This window comes from Candoia aspera, chromosome 3 (assembly GCF_035149785.1).
Source record: "Candoia aspera isolate rCanAsp1 chromosome 3, rCanAsp1.hap2, whole genome shotgun sequence".
In the NCBI taxonomy this organism is placed as follows: Eukaryota; Metazoa; Chordata; class Lepidosauria; order Squamata; family Boidae; genus Candoia; species Candoia aspera.
Genome location: NC_086155.1, coordinates 159686032 through 159710520, shown reverse-complemented (window position 1 = coordinate 159710520; position 24489 = coordinate 159686032). Strand labels below are relative to the sequence as shown.

Below are 24489 nucleotides of genomic sequence, written 5' to 3'. Positions count from 1 at the left end.
TCTTCTTCCAAGGATTAAACGTCTTCTGATTTCCTGACTGTAGTCAGCATCTGCAGTAATTTCTTACTGTATTTCTTTGCACCTAGAAATACAAAGTCTTTCACTGCCTCTACGTTTTCTCCCTCTATTTGCCAGTTATCAATCAAGCTGGTTGCCATAATCTTGGTTTTTTTGAGGTTTAGCTGCAGGCCAGCTTTTGCACTTTCTTCTTTCACCTTCATCATAAAGCTTCTCAGTTCCTCTTCACTTTCAGCCATCAAAGTGGTATCATCTGCATATCTGAGATTGTTAATGTTTCTTCCAGCGATTTTGACCCCAGCCTTGGATTCCTCAAGCCCAGCACGTTGCATGATGTCTGCGTACTAGTTGAATAGGTAGGGTGAGAGTATACAACCCTGCCGTATCCAGCGGATATTGGCAATTTGGTCCCTAGTTCCTCTGCCTTTTCTAAACCCAGCTTGTACATCTGGCAATTCTCACTCCATGAATTGTTGAAGTCTACCTTGCAGGATCTTGAGCATTACCTTACTGGCATGTGAAATAAGTGCCACTGTTTGATAGTTTGAACATTCTTTAGTGTTTCCCTTTTTTGGTATGGGGATATAAGTTGATTTGTCCCAATCCGATGTCCATTCTTGTGTTTTCCAAATTTTCTGGCATATAGCATGCATTACCTTGACAGCATCATCTTGCAAGATTTTGAACAGTTCAGCTGGGATACCATCATCTCCTGCTGCCTTGTTATTAGCAATGCTTCTTAAGGCCCATTCAACCTCACTCTTCAGGATGTCTGGCTCTAACTCACTGACCACACCGTCAAAGCTATCCCCGATATTATTAACCTTCCTATACAGATCTTCCATATATTCTTGCCACCTTTTCTTTATCTCTTTTTCTTCTGCTAGATCCTTGCCATCTCTGTTTTTGATCATACCCATTTTTGCCTGGAATTTACCTCCGATGTTTCTAATTTTCAGGAAGAGGTCTCTTGTCCTTCCTATTCTATTGTCTTCTTCCACTTCCGTGCATTGCTTGTTTAAAAATAATTCCTTATCTCTTCTGGCTAACCTTTGGAATTTTGCATTTAATTGGGCATATCTCCCCCTATTGCTGTGTATTTTTTTAATTTTTAAATTTATCTTGTGTGTCATATCTTAATTTGAATTCTTAACTTATAATTAATCCTACAGAGGAGTAGAGATTCAGATCCCATGGAAATCAGTAAAATAAGTTACTCATGACTGAAGTCCCATTGTAGTGAGCAAAGAGTTGTCCTCCAGCTACCCCATCATGTTTCTAGGCATAGGAAATCTATGGGGCTGAATACATTCCAAAGAAAGGAATAGCATACTGCACCTGGACAAGCCAGATATTTAAATAAATCCTGTTACCCCCAGTAAGGCACCCAGGATATAGTATCATTGGGTATTTTGTTAAGTATTAATGTATTATTAGTTTATTGCACTTTAATAAAGCAAATAAGGCTTTTGAGGTCCAGATACAATTGGTTCTCTTTACTTAGTTTATCCAGAAGGTCATTTGCCTATTTGTACTGAGCTCTCTCTTAAACATATATTTTGTAGAATTTGTTCATGTAGGAGACAGTGTTTTGGAGGGAAACAGCAGCCTCAGAGCCAACCACTGTCTTGCAGTGAGCTTCTTGGAGATCTTCCTGTTCTTTTGGGACTAGGTGCTTCTCCATGGCAGACTTTTGGACAATCCAGAAAGCAATGGCAGCAGACTTGCAATACTAACAACAGATGACTTACACCTACAAAATAAGGCACCACAGGAGGAAATGTGGCCACAGGCCTCTAAAAGTTAGAAACCATTGCTTTACATATCAACTACTCACAACATTATGAAAGCTATCAAGTCAAGCAATTTAAAACACTCACCATGAGGCAGCTGAAAAATGTAAACTGCTTCTAAGCAGGACGAGCTAATTAGGAATCAGATGTCTAAATTCCCCCCACTCCCCTTTCTCTACATCTCAACTGATGACTAGTTCATGACATGCAAAAAGGAACTTCTTCGAGTTACATTCAGTCTGCTGAACTGGGGGTTTCCCCTCTGGCCAAAGTACAGAAACATTATGATATCTGGCCATAGATTATGATCTGGAAATTACTGTAAGTACCCAAACTGACACTTTTTAAATGAATGTTTACATTACAGAAGAAAATAAACATTTCTACAAGATGGTAAAAAAGTGCAGAAGTAAAAGATAGTAAAAACTAATTATAATCCTTGGACTTCAAGTAAGGCATTTACCCTTTTTTCCTTCTTGCCACATAATCTTGTAAACTAAACTAGCCAAGAATTCTCGCTATTAAATAATCCAGCTGAACTTTGGGCATTTACCATTATAACTATTTTTCGAAGATGGAATAACACAGCCAGTTAAATAATGAATGTATTCATACTTTCATTAGTATCAATAATCCAATTATACAGGTCACATACTGGGCTCACATACCAGCCTAAATCCCCCTAACAGATAAATTCATCACTTCAGGGGGGGGAAAACCCTCTCTTTTAAATCTGCTGAGAGATTGAACACTTGCATTTCACTTCCTTATTGTATTGGATTTCAACTGCTAGCGCCAAATTATCAGAATGAAGCATGAACTCAAGTAGCAATAAAGAACAATTTGTCTTTCTTCATCCTGAGAGGCCAGAATACTGCAGTTACTGACAGGTGATATAATTCAAACATTACTCAAGCTAAATGGATTCTTTTCATTTGTATTTATTTGGCAACATGTATAGATTATCTTTTCTTCAGTTTCTCTGACTATAACATTATAGAAATAAATCACAGTGCTAAATCTCATGAATTCAATGCCAAAATAAGCATAACTCCAACAAGGAAATGCAACATTTATATAATACTTTCCACCCCCAGGAAAAACAGCAGTGGGATTATGAGTTTGAGCTAGAACCAAGCAGAAAGCTAAGCAGAAAGTTTCCCCTCCAGCTATTTTATTTGTACTCAAATATTTGATTAAATTGCTTTTCCACCCAGGGGAAGAATCATAACCATTCTTTCCATAGGCAGAAAAGCAGCTGTGATGAGAGCTCTCAATGGGGAAAAAAAATGGCTGAGAGGAGAAGCATTGAGTAGCTTTTCTCCATTACCCCAGTCAAGCCCACAGACTGGCACAGTGTTTCTCAACTTTGGCAACTTTAAGATATGTGGACTTCAACTCCCAGAATTCCCCAGCCAGCCATGCTTAAGTTGCCAAGGTTGAGAAACACTGGACTACAGTAGCATAACTGGTTAAAGGACTGCCAGCAGATTGCTTTATGACTCTGATGATGTAACATCCATTATAATCTACAAGACACACAAATGGTTTTACAAACCCAATTAACATTTAAGATATACACAAATGGAAAGAAACATTTTGTAAAAAGGTACATCTGAGAAAGCTTATTGTCCCAACAAGTATTTATGATCCCAAAATTTGATCCTGAGGAAATTAAAATGGATGGGAAGCTACTATACTACATAAAATTGTATTTTACTCTACCCGTGACTGTATGTATCATATCCAAGACGATATGCTTCAGCTTTCTTATTGACTAATTCAGATCCAAGATGATATGCTTCAGTTTTCTTATTGACCAAATCGGATCCTAGACTATAAGATGCAGATCGTTTACTGTGAGCTGCAGATTTGTGGGCATGGGCTTCTGTTAATTCTTGGCTGGCTGCTGTAGACTTTTGGTCAGAAAAAGCTGACTCATGACGGTAGGCCGATGCACCTTTGTGGCTGTAAGCAGTAGAGCCATGTGTGTAAATGGCAGATTTGCGCTTTTCTTCTTTCTGATACTGACTTAGTGTTGATTCTAGCTCTTTGTGACGATAAGCTCGATCAAAATGCTGATGATGCCTCTGATAGAATGGTAAAGACATTTTGGATTTCTCCTAACTCAATTCACACTTTGGATAAACTGTTAAAAGAAAAAAAGTAACCAGTTAGTTGTTATTCTCAAATCACATAATACGTTCTATGTTTTTATAAACATAAAAAATGCATCAAATGAATACTTCTCTTCTTCATGAATTTATCCATTAAATAATTGCCACCAAGATATAAGTAATGGATAAAAAACATTAACAATGTTATAAAATGTGAAAGTTGAGGAACAAAATATTCACAGAGAAGTAAATAAAATTCAGAATGTCTTAAGAATTCCAGTTACATGAAAAATATTTTTCATTTGATGTTTATGACCACAGGCATATTTTTTAAAAATGCAGATTCTGAAATCTGACCCCATTCTGTGATAAAATTGATAATCAACACTGGTTAAAAATAAAACAAAATATCCATTTAATCTAATGTAATATTCCATTAAATCTAAGCTTAACATTAAAAAGAAATAGCGACTCCCATAAAAGATATGTTTTCCACTGATTAGCTCTGGTAAAACAAACAGGATAGGAATCTCTAATTGTTATAAATCCTAATATATCTTTGTCATCAGGAAAAAGGTGTCATTTACATTTTAAAATATTCACAATTCTAATTTTGAAACTGCATTTTCAAAACTAAGAATTCAAAAATGTTTTATGTTTAACCATCTCATGCTATTCTATTTGAAAAATCAAAAAGAAACTCCATATTTCAAATCCTTACACTTCCAAATTGGAAAACTTGGCAATACAATTGATACAATATATAAATTTGTACAATATATTGTGATTTATTTATCATTTTTGTAACTGCTGGTTCTCAGTTATGGCATGACTGTTAATCCTGATCAAGGGAAACTAATAGTCTATTCTTATTCATTGGTTTCCAGAGCTGAAGATCTACACAATTATGATTTTGTTCAAGAACCATCTGTTGACTCCAACAAAAATGTCACCCCACCCATTCTTAAGCCTCTTGGGCTACATTTTCCCACGGTTTGTGCAAGCTTGTGGACTATTGCTTAAAAACACTATTCACTCTACGCATTGTCATTAGGTTTACTTTATGTAACAGGTCTGTGAAAAAAGATTTCAAAACATCTTTGTACAACTTAATGGACATTCAGAAATGCATGTATGGCAAAATTTTAAAAACACAGATATTTTTTTTTAAAAAAAATTATTAATAGTTTATTTTTCTTCAAATAGAAAATCTAATTTTTCAAATGGTGGAAACTTTCTGAGGAACTGCCTCTCCTGTTACAAACCCTATCGAGTTGGAAGAAGCCCTTTTGAAGATGCTCTGCTGTCCTTTCTAGTATGGAAATATCAGCCTTTTCTTACATTGTTCCTAGTTTGTGAAACACACATTCTTGGGAGTTTCATTGGCTTACTCTCTTTAATTTTTTAGGAAAAATGTAGAGACATCTCTTTCACCAGGCTTTTAACTGTTAGATGAGTTTAATATTTATGTTGTTAATTTTAGTTTACTAATTTTATTTGTTTAAAAAAAGTGGTTGACATAGGTACATTCACCAAAACATATATAGAAAATATCAGTGCTAACAAGTTATTGTAAAACTTCATATCTGAATGGAGGAAAATGAAATGCATTTTTAAAGTATATTGAAATCTCTTTATGCAAGAGAATATTAGCACTTTGGTTGGTAATCTGAAGAAATTTTGAAATAATTGCCCATAACATGCACAAATCCAAAAGTGTAGAGGATACTTTTTATTATAGCCGTTACATCTAACCTGAAAAGTATTTGAAAAGTTTTAATAGTTGAATTAGTAAAACACTGAGACTTTCTATTATTTAGCTTTAAGATTCCTTCACTCTGTTATCACAATTCTCCCAGCCCACTGCTGAACTCATAATAATTGGGCAAAGGGAACAATGATCTTTGCAAGAATTAGAAATGAAACAGAAAGTGACTATTTGTCCAGTTTTATATACAAAGCAAATACTTTTGAGAAATATTTATGAACATTGTAAACTTACCAGGAGCCAGATTTGGTATTATAGAATTTCAATCTTGTATGTGGATGAATGAGAGGAAGAGAGAAATCCAACTAAAGTTCAGTCTAGCTAAGTGGAAGACAGGACCTGTGTTAAGGATGGACTCTCAAGTCCAGAACAAAAATAATGCCAGCAGTCACTGGAATGTGAAAGCAACACTCCCAACCTTTTATGGCTGGGAAGACTGTTAAAAATAGCAATAGCAAAGAGGGAGATAGAGCACTCACAATCTCTCTGCAAATATATGATGACAGCAGCTTCAAGCCACAACTTTTCTGTCTCCAAATCATAACTAAATCCTTTCTGACAGCTCAGCAATGATGTAAATGTGGTTGTGCTACCGAAATACAAATGGATTAACCAAAGAAATAATATGTACTTTTTTCACAAATCTAATTTAGGAATATGTTAGCACTAATACATCCATCTAGAACAGAAACTGATTTCAGCTAAATCAATTAGTGGCAAATATCTACTGCTCCTCTCACATACAAGGGAGATGTAATGTTGGGAGACTGCATGTTGTCACAATGTTGTGGGGCTCCTAGTTGTCTCAGAAAGCAGAACCAATCAACTCTGATGTTAATCGAGTTGACACCTGCACCAGAGGAACTGCTGTGATCATTGCTTTTGCAGTGCTTCCTCAAGTGCTGCAAGACAGCCTGGATTCCCTCCTCATGCTGCTTCCCTTTTTAAGGATTCCTCCCTCCCTCCCAAAGCCAAGGTGTTGTGGTGCCTTGGTTTCCCCAATTCCTGCCAGCCAAACAGATGAGCAGCTTTGGCATTCCTCTAACAGTGGACTTCTTGCCTTTTTGTTTCTCCATCCCTCACTGTATAAAGCTAGGCCTGTGGAGGGAGGAGCAGGGATGGGGGTGGAGAGTTGGCTGCCTTCTGTTTTTGGCATTCTACAGTTGGTTGGTTGGAGGAAAAGCAGGCCAGCACAAGGAGGGGAAGGACCGGACCACTGCTTGGCACCACACAGTAGTACAGAAATGATAATTTCAGTGATGGGGCAAAGCCAGTGGCTTTTGGAACAGGGCTAAAACAAAGCCGCTGCTATGGGTTTTAATTTTTTTTTTAAATGTTTTTTTCCAGTTTGAAAGCTGAGGTTCACAAATCTATTAAGATAATGTTCTAAATTAAGATTATAGTCTCAAGTAAAACAATTCCATTAGGAATAAAAACAAGCCTAGAAGCCTGAAATAAAAGATTGGCTGGTATATTTGTCACTGCAAAATTCAGCTATTTCCTGTTCCTTAAATTTTGTCTCAGAAGGATTTATCTAGTATTATTTTCTAAAAAGTCAAATCCAAGACAGCTAGACAGTACCTCCTAACTCAAGGTCCAGAAGACATCCACTGTAGGACAGAGACATTGTAGTAATATTTTAATTGTGATGATAATCATCATCAAGGTTTTTTTATTACTTGATTAAATATGTCAGGGCACTATGCTGCAGTGATAACAGAAGTAATATGCAAGTTATAACACTTTTGAAACCAGGTATTTTAAAAACGTGTATGTTTCCAGCTCACTTTTGATATTTCCTGGGCTCTATTATTCCTATGCATAGACCAGTGTTTCTTAAACTGTGGTTCTAGGACTCCCGCAAGACCCACTTGGGGTCCTTGAAATCAAAGTTATTTGCCAGGTATTGAAGATATTTGCAAAAAAATTAAAACGATGACACTCTTCTTATTACTTTCATTTGTTAAAAAATATTGGTTTTTTCATGATAAATATTTTATTTATATTAATATCTAATGGATTTAATATTGCTATTTTTATTTACATGATCCAATGAATAACTATACTATGAATGCATCAATTTTAATTTTTAATATGGTAAATATTGATAAATATAACCCATACAAACAAAAGCTCTTTTGGGGTCCTCCATAATTTTTAAAAGTGGGAAGGGGTCCTGGGAGCAAAAAGTTTAAGAAACATTGGCTTAGACTGACCTTCTATCTAGCAAATTTTTCCTTCATTTCCTGAGAAATAAAATTAAAAACTGTGCCATACCTTATATTCTATCCTTTGCAAACAGAGGCAGTAGCAGCTTAAGAAACTGCAAGACAACTCTTACTTTCTAGCACCTCTTCTTGGGAAATGAGAGTTCATCTCATGAGGTTTCTAGGATGAAGGGTAGAACTGTACTTTCTGCTTGGCCCATTGCCAGCATGGGCCACTCACTGCTTGTTAGCCCTTTGAGGTAGACCAGACTAGAAAACCGAAGTTATGAATGCCAAAACTACTTTTATTATATGGTAATTGTAACAGAATCTTGCAAGTCTGAATGTGCCTCCCCCCTCTGTCTTTTTTTGCTTCATGAGAACTAGGGAGCGTCAAACCTGAGACATTTTCTCAAATTATAATTCTGCTTTGGACTCAAATTTCTTTTATCTGACCATTGTCTTGGTTGCAGTTCTTCCTCCTGTTCTTCAAGGTTACTCTTACAGCCCATTACATTGCTTCCTAAGTGCAAAAATGGATGATGTTATTCTCCTGCTCCCGCTGCACTGCAAATGCAGCCCGTACCTGTGTTTTCCAGCTTCCATTCAAAACTGTTACTTTCTGAGCCAATCTGTTTTAAGCCATCCAGAGTGGATGATCTCCAGTGCTTCAACTGGTAGCAGCCCCAGCTTCAATTGGGTGAAGTGCCTGGCACATCTCTACCCTTCCAGTGACTAGTCCAGCTAGCTTGTCCTGCTGGGTTGCTATGTTCTCCACATTTTTTAATGATTGTGCAGTTGATCCAACAGTGGCTCATTAAGTCAGTGAACTACCCTAAGCCTAGAAGGTCATGTTTCATTCAACTCTTACATCTCCAAATGGGCACCCTGTCAGTTTCTGCCCACTCTGGTGAAGCATACTCTTCTTGCTTTCCCACCTCCTGCCCACCTCCTGCATAGCTTCCCTTAATTTTTTCAGGCACCTTTATGCTGCAATGTAGAGAGCCAGTTTGGTGTAGTGGTTTAAGGTACCAGGCTAGAAACTGGGAGACCATGAGTTCTAGTCCCACCTTAGTCACAAAGCCAGCTGGGTGACCTTGGGCCAGTCACTTTCTCTCAGCCCTAGGAAGCAGACAATGACAAACCACTTCTGAAAAGCCTTGCCAAGAAAACTGCAAGGCCTAGTCCAGGCAGTCTCCCAGAATCAGACACGATTGAACAGATTAAAAAACAAAAACACTGCAATGTAGGAATATTGCTACTTTATTTCTATGAAGCTGAACTATCAGTTCTTCCTTGTACAACGTTTCCATGGACCTACAGAAAAATGTAGAAACCAAAGAACAGCCTGTTCTGTTGTTGCTTTGATTCTGTAGCATCAGAGCAACAATGCTACAGTAAGGGGAAAAGAGAAAAAGAAAGAGTCTGCTTTAATGTCAAAGAGATAACATGGGAAAGAGGTGTGAAAGCCACCAAGTATGCAAACATCTGGGAAAGAAAAGGAAAGCACAGGGACTAATGAGGAAGGAAAAAATCCTAAAAAGAAGCCACCCAGGAGCCTTGCCTTCCCTGCATGGATGGAAAAGATGGAAAGGGCAAGACCTTTTCTGCACCCCACCCACCCGTGATCCATAGCACCTGCCTGTGGGCCCCCCACCCCCCCACCCCCCCACAACACCTGACCATGTCCCCCAGCACCTGCCCACCCATGTTTCATAGTGCCTGCCTGCAGCAGCCACCCACCCACGCATGCTCAGTGGTGCCTGTCTGCAGCTGTCACCCACCAGCCTCCTTGCCTGGGACTCCTTCTTCTTCCCATGATGCAGTCATGTGAGGTCCTTGCTTAATGACCCACGCAGTCCTGGAGTTATGATGGCAACCAGGACTGCTGGGATTGCTGTCACTAAGCAATGCAGTCACATGACATTACGCTTTCTGACATCTCTTAATGATGGAAATTGTCATCATAGCCCAAGGACTACCTGTAGCTGAGTCTCTTTTATGGTGTTTTTAGCAAAATAAACACTGGCTTATGGGTGAAGCCTTGGAGTAGTAGAGGCTAAGGAATGAGTGAAAAATTCATTGCAGTTTTTCATCTAGCAGCTTTGGGAAGTGAGAATTACAGCAAACCTTTAGGAAATAAGTTGCAACATACTCAGTTATTGTCTGCCAGGCTGCTTTCTTAGGTCTTCCATACCTGGGCTGCAAAAATCTGGATGACCACTAGATGTGGAGAGATAAACATGGAAAAATAATGCTTTACTAGTGGTTCTCTGGATTTTTGTAGCCCAGACAGGATAACCAAAACCTGATCTACCTAACCTTTTATTTAAAAAAACCCTTTTAATTAAAAAAAGCAACTGGCATGATATAAACCAGAGTACTAGCATAATCTTTGTTTTCATATACCTTCCATCTCTCATTTGTATTTCTATTTATTGTATATAGCTGACTTCAGTTTAATGAAGTTTCTCTGCAGCAAATGCTTTAATGTTTATTGTAAGCCACAAATGAATGTTTAAAACTGAAGTCAGACAGCCTTGAAGTTTGATTAAATAAATAAATAAATAATATATTTTGTCCTTCCTCTCTCTGTAATCCTTATTTAATGGTGTAATGGATACTAATAATCTCACTATGAAATATTTGGGAAGGCCTTAAAAACTTTGTATTAACTTGCAGTATGAATGGTTCTAAAATATAGTATTTCAAACTAATGAATACATATTTTTTGGAAAACAAACTTAGGGGGCATTTAGTAAAGACAAGCATTTTGATCCAGGAAGGAGACTGCTCATATTCATTAGCAAAATATTTCCATTTTATTTAGGGGCCCACTGTTAGCAATATATTATGCTTATGCTTATCATCACAGATGAGATTTATACAGATTTCTTCAATTGCTTTATTTGAATATTCTGTGAACCTCATGCTGTTATTTTCCTTTTAAAGGGTCATACAGTAGTTCCCTGTATACCAGTATAGCTTACCACATGGAATTCATTCCAAAGTTTCTAGACTCCCTGAGGGAATTACTGTTTCATATGATGCATCATTAGTTAAATATCTACATTTGTGGTTTTCAATCAACCTTCTCTCTGATTAAGAATTTTATTTAGGGAAGATTAGTGGTACTTGTTAGTGCTGTCATTAACTACAAGATGTTTACATGTTCCAGCATATTCTTATTTTCAAAGGACAGAATCCTATCTACATTTAACTTGAAAATAATTACATGTAAAGTCAAGAGGATTTGCTTTATAGGTTGATATATGTAAAATAGTATGAACTGATCTGATTTTTAGATTAATAAAACGTTCCCCAAGTTTTCTTTTAAATAGTAAAAACTATTTTAAACTAACTTCAAATAGGGATTTTTGAAGTTTAAAAATAGGGATTTTTAAAAGGTCTTTAAAAATTGTCAACTGCTTCTTGTTGCCTCTCTTTTAAAATCATAAGGTTTGGATGACAGTCCTATATTAGTGAAATCATACTTACCAACACGTAATTTCTCTACATAGTAAATTTAGTCAGTGTACACTTCAGAAAAATATTCATTGTAAATTAAGCAATGATTTCATAGTCAAAGAAAATAATTGAGATATCTTATCTCACGAAGGCGATTGAATTGTTCTGTCACACTATGCTTTCCATCAATGAAACATTGGCATTTTATATCCTATGAAAATGGGATGAGATTTTTCAGCCTAACTACCAGTTCTTGCTTCTTTAAATCTCTGGATTTAAAGTTACTAATGGTTTGATAAAAGCATGAACACACCTTTTGGGCTAGTTTGGTATTCTGGAATTTTGAGAGCAGACTGTGAGTATTCTTACAAAATAATCCCCTATGGAAGGGGGCTTTGTTGCATCAACACTCAACATAGCCGCTGCACAAGCTATACTACACATCCGGATCTCCAATCCTGGCGGCACAATCACATCTTTAAAGCCTTACAAAAGACCAGTAGGGTCAAGGCCAATCTGATCTCCCTGGGATGATGTTCCAAAGGGCAAGAAAAAGGTTTTCTTCCTGGTCCCTGTCAGATGGCATTCCCTAGTAGATGGGACCTGGAGCATCCGTCTGCTGCAAGACCTAATGGGAGACGTAACTGGATAGAGTTGATTCCTCAAATGAATATGGGGAAACTTGACTGAAGCATGGCTAGAAACACTTAGGAAAAGATTTCCCCAGTGCCACCCTTTGTCATGTGAAATGGGAAGCAGATCTTCAGGGGAAACTAAAAGAGTAACAAGTTACAGTATGTATCTAAGCTAGGAAAAGTAGCTGAGGTAAAAATTGCTCCTGAGTCTCTACTTGAAGGTTGCAACTATGAGAAATTCAAGGGAAGAAAAAGGATTCTGTTTTTTCCTGAGCTGCCTTTATCTCTAAGGTATTCGTAACATTTTAGCCAAGAATCTGTGATGAGATCTTTGATTTAAAGTGTGTGCTGGTTACAATCTTTGTCTACAATAACTATTTTATCTGAAGTTTATTGTTATAGTGGAAGCTCAGTTACTTATGGGCTCTTTGAGCAGCAGGATAGACCTGGTAAGGTCCAAGAAGTTATGTGGAAGCAGTGTAATTATCAAGTATCTACCGCTAGGCAGGAGAAAATGAATTTCTGGTGGAGGAGGTTAAAGGCCTTTTTTCACCCTCCAAGCCCAGTCTTGCCAGTACAGTAAGAAATGGAAGAAAGAAATTCAGAGCCTAGTGCAAGAATGAAATCCTAAGGGGACAAATGTGGAGATGTGGATGGCACTGAGTCAGAAATTAATATTTATCAGATCTACTTCTTGTTAAAAATTAGGGGGAAATTTGTTTTAAATCATTTTTATCTTGGTGAGATTTAAATCATTATTATTTTCTTGCCTCTTCATGCCTCTGCCATCTGCTGGCAGAACAGAATAAAATATGCAAATTTGCTCTCAGGATTATAGATTTTCAGCTCATTTGCAACTCAGGGTGAATTATGCGACAATAGGTTAAATATGCAACTGGTTAATTTTGTTTAATGTACGCATACAAGCATGGGTTGTAATCCAGATAAAGACCACTACACATGGCAAAACTTAAAACCTTTTTATCCTGACAGTTTTCTTTGCAATATTACTGTCCTCACAGCATTGAATTTAAAAACAAGCAAACAATCAAAATTCTGTAGGAGTGGAATTTTGCAGAAAGGTCAGTGTAGAAAAAGATTAAGGCCTTTTCCATGGATATTGGTCTCAATCCTATAGACACGTCAGGATAAAGGGTAAAAAAGGGAAGATGTATAGATGAAAAAAAGATGTGATTTGCTGTATATTACATAAATAATGTAGCTTAGTCTTTAGATTACAGTACCAAGTGACTTCCAGAAAATGCTATCATGATAGGCAATGAAAGCAGATGAAATCTTGGGCAAGATTATCTTATATTAAGATGCGGAACGAGTATTAGGTATGTTCACCACCTTGCATTATACATCGGGATAAAAGAAGACGATATGGTGCAGAAAACAGAACCGATTGATGAGTGTGCATGTATATACATCCAGGATTGTCTTACATCTTAGTTTTAGAAGAACGACTCCTTGTGTTGTGCTTACGTATACCAAGAGCAACAGACTGTTATGGTCGTTTTATGAGGCGTCCCTTGGCTCGATTAAGCTTCCCATATCAGAAAAATAACTGGGAAGGGCCGAGTGCAACCCCCGCCTCATGAAAGAAAGAGTGGAGGAGGCTCTCTCCGAAGCGGGAAAGCGCAAAGTCCCCTGAAAGGAGCTTCCCGCTCCGATCAGTTAAAGCTGCGCTCTGCTCCCCGCCAGACCCCCAGGGCGTTCGACTTGAAACACGTCAGCTTGGCCCGCGCGAACCTCCTGTCGTCATCACCACCCTTCCCATTACAGCCGAACAGGAAAAGAGTTTCAATTCCCTTACAAGGTCATCAGGCGCACTCGCGCATGCGCCCCCAAGTTCTCCTTTCGAGCTTGGCCACACCCCGTCTCCTGGAATGCGGCGAGCAGGCCAGACTGTACCAAGTCAACAGCAAAAAACGGAGGGAACTGTTAGGCCAACCACTCCTTTCCCATTGGATTTTTGGGTTCCAGCAAATATCTAAACGTTCTTGAGTGAGAAATGAAGTCTCTAGTCCCTGTCTGGTTTATCAACCACTATTTTTTTTCACTGACTGCATCGTCTAATTCTATTTTGCTCCCACACCTCCTCCTGTAGCGCGATAATAGTTTCTCCTGCCGTTGCGCTCTCCGGAAGTGCTGGGGCTGTAGTTTCCTTGGATCGAACGGCTGGTGGTCTTTTTTCGTGTTCTATCAGCGCCGAATTTCTTCTGTTAGAACCGAGGTGAGAGAAACCGGGAATGCTTTGGTTGGTGGGCAGGCTCGTTTGCAAGAGGGAACTGGAGTAAAGGTCGCGAATGGGGAAGGCTGCAGTTTCCCGTGTGGATTCTCTCCCCCGCCCCCTCCCGTTTCCCGCTGTGGTATGAAGTTCAGCTTCGGCTACTTTTGAGCGGGGAGCAGGAGGGGTTGGGGAGGTCTCGCTGGCCGGGACTCGGAGGCTGCTGCCTTTTCTTGGCAGCGAGTCGGGGCAGGGTGCGGCTGGCATGGCGGTGGTGGCTGGCGAAGGGCGTTGAGTTGAACAGGAAAGGGGTTGAACAGTCACCGTTCGTGCCTGCCGCCCGAGCCGGCCGTGGCCGAGCTTCTGACCCTGCAAACTTCTGCCGATCTCCTGCCTGGTGGGGTTGTCCGGCAGGGGCTGACTCGTTGCATACCTGGCTTCAGCGAAAGGGGGAGGCAGGCTGAGGTTTCGGAACCTCGTTTCTTAATGCTTTGAAGCAACCTGGCTGGTCTTCGCCGGATGTATTGGGATACCGCCCCCATCACCCGCACCAGACAAAAGCTTGCTGGGTCGTGCCAGACTAGAAGAGGCCCGGAAATAAAGAGCAGGAGGGAAAGGGACATTTTTATCATCTTAAATACCTACGAAGCAGCTCTGCACTTCGTAATTTGTCAGGCAACGGTTGTACCTGACGAATCTGTGTAAGTCAGTTTTTGTGTGTAGCTTAGAAGTTTATAGGAGAGTTTCCTGAACCAAATGCTCTAAGAGTGCTTTGACTGCCAGTGGAAAGCGGATTCAGTGCTGCTGCTGTTCTTCTTGACCAAATTTCCAAACAAATGGTGTTGCGTAGTTGGTGGTTTCATCAAACGTCTTACTATGAGATTGTGCAGATTTTTTTTTCCTATCGAGAGGCTATGTCTCTGCTTTGGTAGATTTGTCAAATGCATCCAAAAGGTCTGATTCACAAAACATCATTATGGTTTGGTCTTTTTAGTTTAGTTTAATCAAGCTATAGTTAAACAAATCCGTGGTGTAGTACAGTGTGTGAACCCAAACAAAACATTGTATTTTAGAAAACTTACAAAACACATCAATGCGATGCAGTACCTACAATGTCAAGAGGAGATTCACATTCAATTACAGGTAGTCCTTGGTTAACGACTGCCCTGTTTAGCAACCGTTTGAACTTATGACAGTGCTGAAAAAGTAGGTATACGACCCTCAAACTTAAGATGGCCACAGCATCCACATGATCACGATTTGGGCGCTTGGCAACTGGCGCGCAGTTAAAACAGTCGCAGTGTCCTGTGGTCACATGATCACCATTTGCAACTTTCACAGCCAGCTTCTGACAAGCAAAGTCAATGGGGAAGCTAGCAAGAAGTCACAAGTCGTAGTCACGTGACATTGCACTTAACGACCGCAGGCAATTGTTTAAAGACTGCAGCAGAACTGACGTAAGTCAGGTGCGGTCAAGTGATGTTTCACTTAACAGCCACATTGCTTAGTGGCGAAGTTGCCGATCCCAATTGTGGTTGTTAAATGAGGACTACCTGTATTCATTCAGCAGTAAAGTTTTCTGGGTGTTTATGGCTGCATCCTTACACAGATTTTGAAAGAAGAAAGAAAGTAGAAGAGAAGTTCGTATACTGCTTTGATTTTATTATAAACTGCCCAGAGTCCCTCTTTGAGGGAGATGGGCCATGACAAAATTTGAAATATAAATAAAATTTGGTTAATTGGAAAATAAAGTAATTCCTTTAACAGCCTTCCTGCAACCTTTGGGGGTGGGGAAGGGTGACTCTACAAGTAGCAGGACCTCCCTCCAGTTTGGCTGCTATTTGTGCCGGCTGGGAACTGTGGGATTTGCCATCCCAACACTTCTAGTGGGCATTAGGTGGGAGAAAAGCTACTCTATAAAATGCTACATAAATTTGGGTGCAGCACCATGTACAGCTACTTTTATGAAAGTTGTTTCTGTGATCTACTCTTTTAAAGGATGAATAGTCAATGGCAATTGAGAATTTAATTTGTTCCAAAAGCGAAGACCTAAAATATGACTTCTGTAAATAAAAAAATAGTCAAATTTGGAGTGTTTGTGGGTTTTTTTCCTTCTATCACTGTGTAAAATAAGGAATAGATACAACTTCCCTATTCATTATGGATATACATGTGCAGTAAGTATTTTAATAGCAAGGTCAGAATAATTATAAAACTGATTTGTATTAGAACATAAAATTTAGGACAAGAAAAAGTTCATTATTTCTATGTGAAAGTGGCTGAAAAAAATAAGGCTGGAAAACTTGGGCTCTGAAAATGTGTTGATGGTGCTGAGGAATTTGAAATATTTTCCCAGCCCTGTTAGTTCATTCTGCTTAGCACATTCCAAAGGAAGCCACGTTAAAGATTTTCACTATGCTTGTTTCCAGCTGCAGTGTTGATTTCTATGCCTAACCCAATTCTAAAAACAAAACTTTCATTCAAAATAGGTTATTTCTGTATTCTGAGCCCTCATCTCAAATTCAGTAGAGTGAACGCATAATCTAAAAAGATGGTAGATGGTTGTATGCCCCCTTCACTCTGGGAAATGTTTGAAGTGAATACAGGTTGGGTTTTGTGTTGTTGTTTCATGCTACCGTGCAGCTCATTTTGGGGAGAATGCTCATCTTGAAATCTAATGGTGAATCATTTTTAATGTTCATAAAATATGCAAAGGGTAACAGAACTTGTGTGAAATAAAGTGTTGTGAATATATGTCCAAAGTCATTAGTGTCCACTTTGAAAAGGGAAGCTTTTCTGGTAGGTCGCTTAGGGGTGCTTTTTACCAAGTTGCAAACAGAACAAATTATAAGCATTAGGTCAATTGTAACGTGGAATAAAAGGTGAGCATAGAAGTGTTTTGAACTTCAGTAGCAAGGTGCAGTTAACATTTTATTAGTTTTTGACAAGAGTAATAAATATTAATCGATCTCTTTAATTGCAAGGCCTATGTAACCGAAGTGCATCCTCTCCTACACTAGATGGAGGTATTAGCAAATTCTGGGAGTCTCAGAGTCCAAAGTTTTGTTTTTTAAAAAGAAGAACCCACTGAAGATTTAAGTGTGCTCAATAGGCTTAAAATGCTGGCCGTTTTCAGGGAGGAGGAATCAGAAAGCCAGGTGGTAGAAATAGTATCATTTTATTGTAAGCCCCACTTTTATAAATCAGATTTCAGTGCTTTTGACGGCAGATAGCTGAAAAGATGCTGTTCACTCATGAGAGGGCGGTATCAGCACTATCCTTGGAAACTTGGAGTTTTCAGAAACACAAAATAACTTCAAAAGGAAAGCTTGAGGGGAAAGGATATCACCAAAAAAGGCCAGTGGGGACTGAGCAGGCTTATTTGCTATAAGTTGAACTGATTAGAGGAAAGCAAAAGTGGTGACGGGGTGGATGTAATGGATAATCTAGAATCCTGAATAGGATACACTGCATTGCATTTACCTTCTAGAATTCTGTTAACGTAAAATTGACTAAAGTATTTGATTTACAGGAAGGGTTTTCCCCGTTGGCATTAATAGATTAAGATACATCTTACATTTTGTAAGATATTTTAGTACATTCTTAGTTCTAATCTAAAGTGACTATGTTTAATTCAGTTTGTGTTGTTTCAAGCAGTACAAACAAGTATACAAAAATGTTCCTTAAGATTGTATATGAAAAGAATAGGAATGTTTATTTTTGTCTTCTGCCACCTTTATAATTTTAATTAATTAAAATTTTAATTATTTTAAAATAATTTGGAAGTCATAAATTTCTAAGATTAAATTTATCTGAATTATGGTCACTATGCTTTACATTTACATTTATGTTGAAAAAAATGTCAAATTATTTTCCAGAGTACTATTTGTAGTTCCACATCATTTGGTTATGATAATTTTATACACACACACACATACTTCTGAATGATTTTTTTTCATATCTACATAAAATAATCAGTCTCTAGGGTCATTGGAACAGTATTTGTGTACAATTACACTTGGAAATTATACATACACACACACAAGCCATGTCCCCTCCATGTCTGTTCCAGGAAAGCTATATTTCTGTGTGGAAAATTAGGGGTATTTTTAATTCTAGTAACTTTGACTTAGATCACTTAACATCTGAAAGAAAATGGAAGATACTGGAATGGGAGATTCCAAACATTATGCTTGTTGGGCTATTCTGGCTGTGGGGTAATGAATGTTTGTTGAGTGACTCGTGCATAGGCTTATTTTTAGTCTGACAGTAACTTGTGTTCTTATATGTCAGAGCACTGTTGTAGTAGATGGAACACAAGTTTAAAATTGTGAAGTTAATCAGTGGATGAAATCAGGGCTACCTATTTATAGATCTTCCCTTTCAATATAACCAGCACACAGCATCTTTTCCTGCTGTCTGGAAGTTTGTTTAAACTATTGGGCTGTAATCTATTGAAATATGGTAAGGTTTTTCTCTAGTATCAGGAAAGTTGTGAGCCATTCTAAATATGTATGTACAACTGTTTACAACAAATATGATTTTTATAATTCAGTTTTATAATTTTGTAAAATACCGTGATGATTTTTATAGACATTAGAAAATGAGTGTAACTTCATCTGAGGCTACATGAAAGCAGTTCCTTACCAAGGAGTTAATTGTAGGAATAAAATCATAGCTGACTTCAGGATAATATAAAAACTTGTATTACCAGAGTAGTAATTTCTGCTTGGAAATTGTTTGTAAGAGTTAATACAGAAGTCATAATGTTTGAACTTTACATTGCTTGAGTTAAGAAATTTCCTGCCTATCCAAATACTAATGACTTTTTGAGAAATGTAGACATTATTTTGCCATATGTAATAATAATGTTCCAGTAGTATTAGCAGTTGTGTTATTACCATGAATGGATTGTCATTTAATTAAAGGACAGTTATGTCTTGGGATAAATTGGAAATTGAAATTGAAAAAAAAAACGTTGAAGCACAAGTGCCTTAATTATAATTCTAATTTTCAAATAGTTATGCTGTAAAATATCATTTTAATAGAGTTTAGCAGGGAATATATTATTAATTTTAATTATGAAGGAAACTATCAGAAACTTCCTAAATTAATATAAAATCCAGATACATGGTTTCAAAGAGTGTTTTAATTTTTAAATAACTTTTAATACTTATTTGCTTATTCAGTTAGAAATTCAACATTGTTTGATTCAACAGCAAAAGAATCAATACATATTTTTAGGGGCCAGTTGAAAACGGATTGGTCTTCACTTATGAGTTTGTTTTCAGGTGAAGGGTCTACATTCCCAAATCTTCTACACATGTCATAAGCTATCACGTCTGATAAATTGCACCCTCCCCATCCTATTTTCTCCCTAAAATGTAAATAACAGAAGAATGTTACAGCATATAACCTTCCGTGAAGTTCAAGGAGTAACATGTCAGCAGACAGAATTATATAGCAGCTCAGTTGTATGAAGAAACAGTGGTTACTGATTCTTTCCCAAGAGTATGAAGAATGACTGACGTTAACAGAAGCAAGGTTGTGTTATACCTTATTTTCAAGTAATAAATACGCTTTTTAAAATAATGGCTTGCTTTTTTTAAATGTAGCTAATTAAATGCTAGCCTGTGAATATCTTGGAAAATTTAAATTTCATTTTTCTATATTCGAATTCAGCCTGCTGCTTTTTCTTCATACTATCTGTTGCTCTTTTTGTTTTTCCTGGGATGCTTTACAGTGAAGATTTCTCTGTTTAGAACAAATTGTAATTGTGGTGATGGTGAATTCTTAAACTAAACAGTCTTGAAGATAGTTTGTTGCTTCCTTTTCTGTACTGTTCCGTTACTCTGGTGATTTTTTTTCTTCCTAGAATCTAGCAACCAACATGTCAAGCAAAAGGGCAAAGACAAAGACCACTAAGAAGCGCCCTCAGCGGGCTACTTCCAATGTATTTGCTATGTTTGATCAGTCACAGATTCAAGAATTCAAAGAAGCATTCAACATGATTGATCAAAACAGAGACGGTTTTATTGACAAAGAAGATCTTCATGATATGCTTGCTTCACTTGGTAATCACTTTTTCCATTTTATTTCAACAGTGTTTCTTCTAGCTCATTTGCTTCCCAGATAAAGTGTGAGGACTTTTTATTTACTTTAATACTTAGGAGCTGTGTCATAAAGTATAACCCTCTAGCTATTGATATAGCTCAATTTTAAATGTTAATATTTGATTGTAGGGAAAAATCCAACCGATGAATATCTAGATGCCATGATGAATGAGGCTCCAGGACCCATAAACTTCACTATGTTTCTCACAATGTTTGGAGAAAAATTAAATGGCACTGATCCAGAAGATGTAATCAGGAATGCCTTTGCTTGTTTTGATGAAGAAGCAACAGGTAAGGAGCTAAAGTATCACAAATTATTTCCTAGTTTTTGACTTTGATTATGTAGTCTTGGTTATGTTTAAAATTATATATGAGTTCAAGACAAATGAAAAACCTTCCAAACACCATGGAAAAATAGGTGGTTGAAAAGCAAGGCTGTGAGTGACATTTAATTTTTGAAACTGCAAAGAAAATGAGATTAATTTTTTGCAAAGGAATGGTTTTGTAGGGCTGATTCTCAAAATGAAGACTATTCTTGATTAGGGAAGAAATAGGTTGCTTTGATTTGAGTTTAGCATTAAAGTCCAAACTGGGATCCCTCATCTACTGCTTTCTCACCCAGTCAGAACTGGAAAGTTCTGATCCTTGCTTCTCTGACATGTTAATCTGCTTGGTAGCAATAGCACAGCCTCATTCACATTTTACTTTATTAATTCTAATTACCTGGGTCATTTACTGAAATAGTATTATTTAAGATCTTAGTAATAACTTTAGTTATTAACAGCAGTAAATGACATAATTGTAGTCTGTGAGACTTCCTACTTCTATTCATGCAAATAATGATTTTGAATCTGCAAAGTTTATTTAAAGTGGAAAAAAGTTGCACAATTATTTAGTACTAATTGTGTTTGCTAGAGGACTACAGACTAAAATAAAAATTATTTTATTGGTTCATATAATTAGCTTCTTATTTCCTAAAGTATAAATAACTGCTGAATCAGTAAAATTTTGAAAGCTTATAGCACTTTCAATAAAGCCCTTTGATTAATTTTGCATTTTTTGCATATAGTATGTTATACTAAAGTTTCTTGTATTAAAATTCTCTCTGTCCTGAATTTTTTTCACATTTCTAGGCTTCATTCAAGAAGACTACTTGAGAGAATTGCTGACAACAATGGGAGACAGGTTTACAGATGAAGAAGTTGATGAGCTTTTTAGAGAGGCACCAATTGATAAAAAGGGCAATTTCAATTACATTGAGTTCACACGTATCCTGAAACATGGAGCGAAAGACAAAGATGATTAAAACAGAACTCTTGCCTCTGCATTGCTCTTTAGATCTCATGGTTATCTTCAAGGGGGATTTTTCCTGGTAGAACCTGTTGCATGCAGCTAGCTTTACAGCTTTTACCTATCTTGATGTATTTATCTATACCAGGCCATTCTGGCACATCTTGCACCTGTGTAATAAAGCCAGCAATGGAAATTGTAATTATGGTGAATTTGGAGGGTAAGACCAATGGTTTGAAGGCCCAGGGAAAATAGTCTCTGTTTTTCTGGTTTAGCTGGATTTTTACATTTTGTAATAATGCCATTTTGAAATAAGATTGCTATATCAATAAAATACCTCAAATGCTAGACGGTAAAGTGTAAGATTTTGTTAAGAGTTGACAATCCAATGATTTCTATAAAAAAGAATAGGAAAGTATATTGAGCTTATGAAACTCTAATGTCCTTATATCAGTATTTCATATAGATTCAACTGTATAATATGATACATTTTTTTTTTGCAGGGTGAACATATCCTGCACACACATTATCTGAGTAGATAGGCTGAGAGGAGCATGGCCTTAGTACCTTCACAATTAGTGTGTTCCATGGATCTCCAGTTTTTTTAACCTACCCTTGTGAAATTCTTTATATCCTTCTTAAGACTTTATTGATTTGCATTGGTGAGAACTGATAGAAGAGGATCATGCTATTCTGGACTCATTAACACCATATAGCTTCTCTTAGTCTGTCATTAGACAATTGAGACAGAAAAAATGGTCTAGGAGTTCAAGAAAGCACGACGTTTCCTTCCCTAGCTAGTCATCACTGCTTCTATGACACTACTCTCCTCCCTCCTTTCCAGTATCAGCAATAACTCCTCCAAGCTACTGCTTTTAATAATTTGGGTGGGTGCTGATGTCTTGCCAGGAATGGAGAAGTACCGCTGTCTATGCTGTTTTATAACTTGCTTTAGAGTACTGTTCCTACCCAGGTAGAGTAATGCACACAAAAGTAATTTCCATTTTTTCTAAAGACCAGTATCCATTTTCAGTGGAATCCTGGAACCCTAATATTTGCCCAACCTTTTAGGGACCAGGCTTGGCATTAAATGTTGGCTATAAGTTGGCTAGAAATCACAACATCTCAAATATGTAAGTTTATTAACAAATTGAAAGGCTGTACATTTGAAAATAAGTGATATATTGGTTCACATTTCTCATACTTGCCCTAGCTGAGTATATCTTGGGTAGGTATAGGGCCCTTAAGCTGAAAAATGCAGTGTGAATTTGGGGGACATTGCAGGTATAAATGCCAAAATAATGGTTCAGATGATTAAAGTGATTGGGCTAGTGATTAAGGTGCTGGGATAGGAATGGGGAGACCTAGATTTTAGTCTACCCTTAGCCATGGAAACTGGGTGACTTTTGGCCAGTCATTCAGCCCAGCCAGCCTCCCAGGATCATCGCTGAATAGAATAGGAAGAAAAGCATGCACCGGGTTGTAGTCTGTTCTCAAATCAAAATAATACCATCAGTCATGCTATCACTGGCCATCCCCACTAACCTAAAGGTGACATCCTTTTCTGCTTTTTCCGCTCATGGTTGTCAATCTCTTAAAAAGTTTTTAAAATGCAGAAAAGTTAGTAGTGTGAAGCATAGAATTAAATCCTGGACTTCAAGAATTTCTCACACTAATATTTTTAAACCTAATAAGATACACACAACTTCAAATCAGATCCAGCAACACTGTGAAGAAGCTAAATTTGGTTATAAGTTATTTTTATGATTACCAGATGTGGAGTGATGAAGAACAAGGTTCTAATTTTTGCTCTGAAACTATGTCACTATTAATTTTTACCCTCCTCATGTATAGAGATGGTTTATATGGAAAGCATTGCATTGGGTTTTAAGAACAGTGAGCCATGTCGTGGCATATTTAAGATTAACACAATTATTTGGTCATAAATTCTTGCTGGTCAGATCCTAATTTGACAGTTGCATGATGTAATAACAGACATCAATCAATAGATAGATGCACCCATGTATACACAGAAGGCACAAATGAAACTAATTTACAAAGCCCGTAATTTAGCATTTGTAATGTACCTTTTCAGGCCATCCAGATGAGCTGATACCATCTTTATAGTGCCGAAGCCTACTATGGGCTTGAAGATTTGGTGTTATTCTGACATCCCCTTCAAGTTTTAATGATGCTTTAAATTCAGTTGATTTTTTTTAAAAAATAAGAGAGATCCATTAACAGTTGTTAGACATAATACCTAAAGAGAAATACTTCAGAGTTAGAGGGCAGTATGTTTCTGAATACCAAACACAACATGGATTAAGAGAAAGCAATCATTTTTCTTTCTTATGTTATCAGCTTCCCCAGAATTTTGGGTGCACATAGGAAAAAGAACATTTGAATGCATGAATCAAATATGTGCCCAAGGGGCCTCTTTCCTAAAGCCATGGGTATTTGTTGATGCCATTACAAGCCTCTTAAAGCTTCATTGCCATGCAGGAGATTTTGAAGACTGGGAACAGAAACTGCAGCTGAGAAGGATCCATTTTGGGAGATTTTCTGGGAATTGCAGCATGTGGGTAGAATCTCCTATCATAAACCTAAGCTAAATGTAGTCCTGTCACTTCAATCTTTCTGGTCATAACAGGGAAGTTAGAATAGTATGCCAGGCAAGTGGGGCAGTCTCTACTGCAGTGCATGTCTTTACCCTTCATGTTTACAGTTTTGTAACAGTTTTCCTGGTCTGCCTGGAAGTCCATCTAGTCTATATTTATTGGGCATGAGGTACAACCCTTTAAACAGTCTGCTTCCTTGCAAAAGGGTTGTGCTATACCCTCCATAATT

The 24489-nt window shown here is 37.5% G+C and overlaps 2 protein-coding genes across 4 annotated transcripts in view; one reads left to right on the top strand and one right to left on the bottom strand.

The window, feature by feature from the left end:
- Positions 1-6088, bottom strand: part of MYOM1 (myomesin 1) — an 86166-nt gene extending 80078 nt beyond the window's left edge. For 2 of the 3 annotated variants that reach the window (XM_063299140.1, XM_063299141.1), the window contains exons 1-2: positions 5931-6086; positions 3537-3960 (exon numbers count right to left, since the gene is read on the bottom strand). In XM_063299140.1, coding sequence (XP_063155210.1) covers positions 3537-3922 — 386 coding nt within the window. In that variant the 5' untranslated portion in view covers positions 3923-3960; positions 5931-6086. Of the gene's footprint in view, positions 1-3536; positions 3961-5930 lie in introns of all 3 variants that reach the window. The other variant, XM_063299142.1, reaches the window with a different exon arrangement.
- Positions 6089-14112: 8024 nt separating this feature from the next.
- On the top strand, positions 14113-21990 carry LOC134494152 (myosin regulatory light chain 2, smooth muscle minor isoform). Its single transcript, XM_063299139.1, has 4 exons — positions 14113-14245; positions 20115-20313; positions 20482-20643; positions 21486-21990. The coding sequence occupies exons 2-4, from the start codon at positions 20130-20132 to the stop codon at positions 21656-21658; spliced, it is 519 nt and encodes a 172-aa protein (XP_063155209.1). The 5' UTR covers positions 14113-14245; positions 20115-20129; the 3' UTR covers positions 21659-21990.
- The last annotated feature ends 2499 nt before the right edge of the window (positions 21991-24489 follow it).